We start from the raw sequence: 4,609 nt of genomic DNA, 5'->3' as shown, positions 1-4,609 counted from the left end.
GCTGAAGAGCTTCTGTGCAGAGGAGATGACCTGGGGGTGCAGTGAGAGAGGGACTCACTGAGATCCTTGTAGAGGGATCTCCGCCCCCACCCCGTCTCCGGCCTATCACCCTCACCTTAACCTCCTTCCACCTATCGTATTCCCAACGCCCCTCCCCCAAAGTCCCTCCTCCCTACCTTTTTATCTTAGCCTGCTTGGCACACCCTCCTCATTCCTGAAGAAGGGCTTATGCCCGAAACGTTAATTCTCCTGCTCCTTGGATGCTGCCTGACCTGCTGCCCTTTTCTAGCAACACATTTTTCAGCTCTGATCCCCAGCATCTACAGTCCTCACTTTCTCCTAAATAGAGAACTGGAGTAGCTAATTGAGTTCAAAAGAAATGGAGGATGACTTTCTGCCCAAAGTACTCTTGGTGTATTTGATTAAAAGCCAAATGCTGGTTAAAATATCTGAGCATCCAATATCTCTTCATTAAAAACTCCTACCTACTTGGTATTCACTTGAATAATATTTTGAACTCTGATAGTAATAGAGTCGATAGTTATGAAAGATAATTGTTGACCTTTCCTCAATCCTATCTTTGCTGGAGAGTGGCTGCTGGAGTCCTCTAGCTTACATTGTGGCCATTACTGAATTAATCTTGGTCGTGACTGTCTACAGATATTTCAGTCTTGGGGAACATAAGAATCAAGACTGCTGTGAACCTTGATCAGATATTTTTTGTGTATTTTAGGATGTTGGAGTCACAATAGTAGCACCCTTACTGGTGACTGCACTGAAAAACAATTAACTTAGCACAGACTGTAGATCAAACCTGATACCTTACTGCTTAACTTTGGTAGGCTACTTACTGAATAACTGCAATAAATTAGTGGGAAATGGAGAATGGTGGCACAGTAGCTGGCACTGTTGCCTCACAGTGCCGGGGAGCTGGGTTCAGTTCCAGCCTGGGGTGACTGTTTGTGTGGAGTTTGCACCTTCTCCCTGTGTTGGTGTGGCCTTCCTCCAGGTACTCCAGTTTCCTCCCACAGTCCAAAGATGTAGAGTTTTGCTGGATTGGCCTTGCTAAATTGCCGTTCGTGCTCTGAAATTGTATAAGCTAGATGGGGTAGCCATGGTAAAAATTGGGTTTGGGTAGGATGGTGTTCAGAGTGTTGGTGCAGACTGATAGGCCGAATGGCCTCTTTCCACACTTTAGAGGTTCTATGATTCTGTGAACTTATGCACGCGAACGCCATGTGCAGATAGTATGAATAGAGTCCAATGTGCAGATGTTCTGTGTAAACTGTAACTTTGCTGATATGCTAAAGGCTAGTTGAGGTTGGGTGGAATTAAATGGGTTTTATTTCATATAACATTACACGCAGACTTATTGGAGTCTGACTGTCCAACTACTTGGATTTTATGTAAAATAAATTGCCCTGACACATTTCACTGTAAAATTTAATTTCTCATTCAACTTGTACTCCTCCATAGGTTAATTCTTTTTGCTGTTGAGGCCAATGAATTTGTTTTTCAGATGTATATGTTAATAGAGTCTAAATTAATTTCCACTTGGGACAGTGCTGCAACAGATTTAAGCTTCAAATAAGGAACATAATACAAGTACACATCGTTTAAGGATTTTGTCTGTGTAACTGATCCTCCATATGCCTTAATGTTCTTAAACTTAGTGTTCAAGTGCGGTAATAATGTCATTAAAATGAGATTAAGGGGTTTTTAGACAGCGCAGATGTCTCATTTAGAAGCCATGTGTGGTTGATTACTGCATTTCCAAGTGTGACAGGAAACCATGAAATGTAAAAATTAATCATAAACCAAATGATTATTGTCTTTAATAGGCTCTGGATTTCAGTGACGATGAAAAAGAAAGGGAAGCAAAACAAAAGAAGAAAAAGAAGCAACAAAATCATGGAGATAAAAATACTCGATCTGGTGAGTCATTTTAGATAGTCTTACTGGTAGATTACAGCCAAAAAATTTAACATTGGTCCCTTGCGATTCATTGGTCGCGTTATAAATATGTATACGCAATAAACACACTTTTTCAAGAGTTATGTTGTTTACAGCTGTTTTGTTCTTTGTGCGGAAACTGGATATTGTCCTACTGCAACGCAGTATCATCGCAGTAATAAAACCGTTCTATCTTGCAGCTAAGCAATTTCTAAGAGCATTTTGTGGCTAGTAAGAAATATCAGCATTTGGGTTTTCATCCTTTCCCAAATGAGGCCTTAAAAATTTGCCCTCAGTTTGAAACCTTTCAAGCAGGAAAGGGAGAGCAAAGAAGAATAATTTATTTTCAATGCAAGATGTATTCCTCCAGAAGTGTTACCTTAATTTTAGCATTGGGTCGACAGAGGAAAAAACAATTTTCAACTGCACAGTGTCCAGTTATATTAGTTACAATTTTAATAGAATTATACAGTCCTTGTAGTGCGGAAAGAGGCAATTTGGCCCATCAAGTGTGCACCAAACTTCTAAAAACATCCCACCCAGTCGCAGGTACCCATCCAGTCCCTGTAACCCCGCATTTAACATGGTTAATCCACCTAACCTGCTCATCTTTGGACTTTGGGAGGAAACAGGAGCACCCTGGTAGAAACCCACGCAGACATGGGGAGAACGTACAAACTCCACACAGACAGTCACCCAAGCTTGCAATCAAACTCAAACCCAAGCAGTGCTTACTGTGCCAATTTTGTTGAGATCATTTGCAGTGTAATCTTGAGACCATGGGCGTGAGTCTATTCATGTTATTTATGGATGACACCAAATTTGGTGGTACAGCGAACAGTGAAGAAGGTTTCCCACGAGTGCAAAGAGATCTTGATCAAATGGGAAGATAAGTGATATATGGAATATAATTTAAATAATTGCAAGCTGTTGCATTTTGGTAAGATAAACCAGGGCAGGGCTTACACAGTTAATAGTAGGGTCCTGCGGAGTGTTGTTTAAAAGAGGGATGAGAGTTTTAAATTCAAGATGTTGACAGTGAGCCACTGTAGGTCTACAAGCACAGGAGACAGGCCAAAGTGAGAATTGAGACACCCTAATAGCAGTTTTGATTACCTTTGCATTTATAGAGTCATAGAGATGTACGGCACGGAAACAGACCGTTCGGTCCAACCCGTCAATGCCGACCAGATATCCCAATCCAATCTAGCCCCACTTGCCAGCACCCGGCTCATATCTCTCCAAACCCTTCCTTTTCATATACCCATCCAAATGCTTCTTAAATGTTGCAATTGTACCAGCCTCCACCACATCCTCTGGCAGCTCATTCCATACACGTACCACCCTCTGCGTGAAAAAGTTGCCCCTTAGGTCACTTTTATATCTTTCCCCCCTCAACCTAAACCTATGTCCTCTAGTTCCTATGCCCTATGCCCTCTTCTTCTCCCAGAGAGTGGTGGCTGTGTGGAATGCTCTGCCCCAGAGGGCAGTGGAGGCCCAGTCTCTGGATTCATTTAAGAAAGAGTTGGATAGAGCTCTCAAAGATAGTGGAATCAAGGGTTATGGAGATAAGGCAGGAACAGGCTACTGAAGAGGAATGATCAGCCATGATCATATTGAATGGCGGTGCAGGCTCAAAGGGCTGAATGGCCTACTCCTGCACCTATTGTCTATTGTCTAGTTCTGGATTCCCCGACCACAGGGAAAAGACTTTGTCTATTTATCCTGTCCATGCCCCTCATAATTTTGTAGACCTTTATAAGGTCACCGCTCAGCCTCTGAAGCTCCAGGGAAAACAGTCCCAGCTGTTCAGCCTCTCCCTGTAGCTCAGATCCTCCAACCCTGGTATCATCCTTGTAAATCTTTTCTGAACTCTTTCAAGTTTCACAACATCTTTCCGGTAGGAAGGAGACCAGAATTGCACGCAATATTCCAACAGTGGCCTAACCAATGTCCTGTACAGCCGCAACATGACCTCCCAACTCCTGAACTCAATACTTTTACCAATAAAGGAAAGCATACCAAACACCACCTTCACTATCCTATCTACCTGCGACTCCATTTTCAAGAAGCTATGAACCGCACTCCAAGGTCTCTTTGTTCAGCAACACTCCCTAGGACCTTGCCATTAAGTGTATAAGTCCTGCTAAGATTTGCTTTCCCAGAACACAGCACCTCACATTTATCTGAAATAAACTGCATCTGCCACTTCTCAGCCCATTGGCCCATCTGGTCCAGATCCTGTTTAAATTCGAGGTAACCCTCTTCACTGTCCACTACACCACCAATTTTGGTGTCATCTGCAAACTTCCTAACTGTACCTTTTATGCTTGCATCCAAATTATTTATGTAAATGACAAAAAGTAGATGGCCCAGCACCGATCCTTGTGGCACTCCATTGGTCACAGGCCTCCAGTCTGAAAAACAACCTTCCACCACTACCCTCTGTCTTCTACCTTTGAGCCAGTTCTGTATCCAAATGGCTAGTTCTCCCTGTATTCCATGAGATCTAACCTTGCTAATCAGTCTCCCATGGGGAATCTTGTTGAATGCTTTACTGAAGTCCATATAGATCACATCTTCTGCTCTGCTCTCATCAATCTTCTTTGTTACTTCTTCAAAACACTCAATCAAGTTTGTGAGACATGATTTCCCA

At 42.6% G+C, this 4,609-nt stretch overlaps 1 protein-coding gene across 4 annotated transcripts in view; it reads left to right on the top strand.

Moving 5' to 3' along the window:
* naf1 (nuclear assembly factor 1 homolog (S. cerevisiae)) overlaps nt 1-4,609 on the top strand; it is a 234,940-nt gene that overhangs the window by 226,571 nt on the left and 3,760 nt on the right. For all 4 annotated transcript variants that reach the window (XM_043698794.1, XM_043698775.1, XM_043698785.1 and 1 more), the window contains one exon: nt 1,842-1,935. In XM_043698794.1, coding sequence (XP_043554729.1) covers nt 1,842-1,935 — 94 coding nt within the window. The remainder of the gene's footprint in view (nt 1-1,841; nt 1,936-4,609) is intronic.

The sequence above is a fragment of the Chiloscyllium plagiosum genome, chromosome 1 (genome assembly GCF_004010195.1).
Source record: "Chiloscyllium plagiosum isolate BGI_BamShark_2017 chromosome 1, ASM401019v2, whole genome shotgun sequence".
NCBI lineage: Eukaryota > Metazoa > Chordata > Chondrichthyes > Orectolobiformes > Hemiscylliidae > Chiloscyllium > Chiloscyllium plagiosum.
This window is presented reverse-complemented; position numbering and strand designations above follow the sequence as displayed.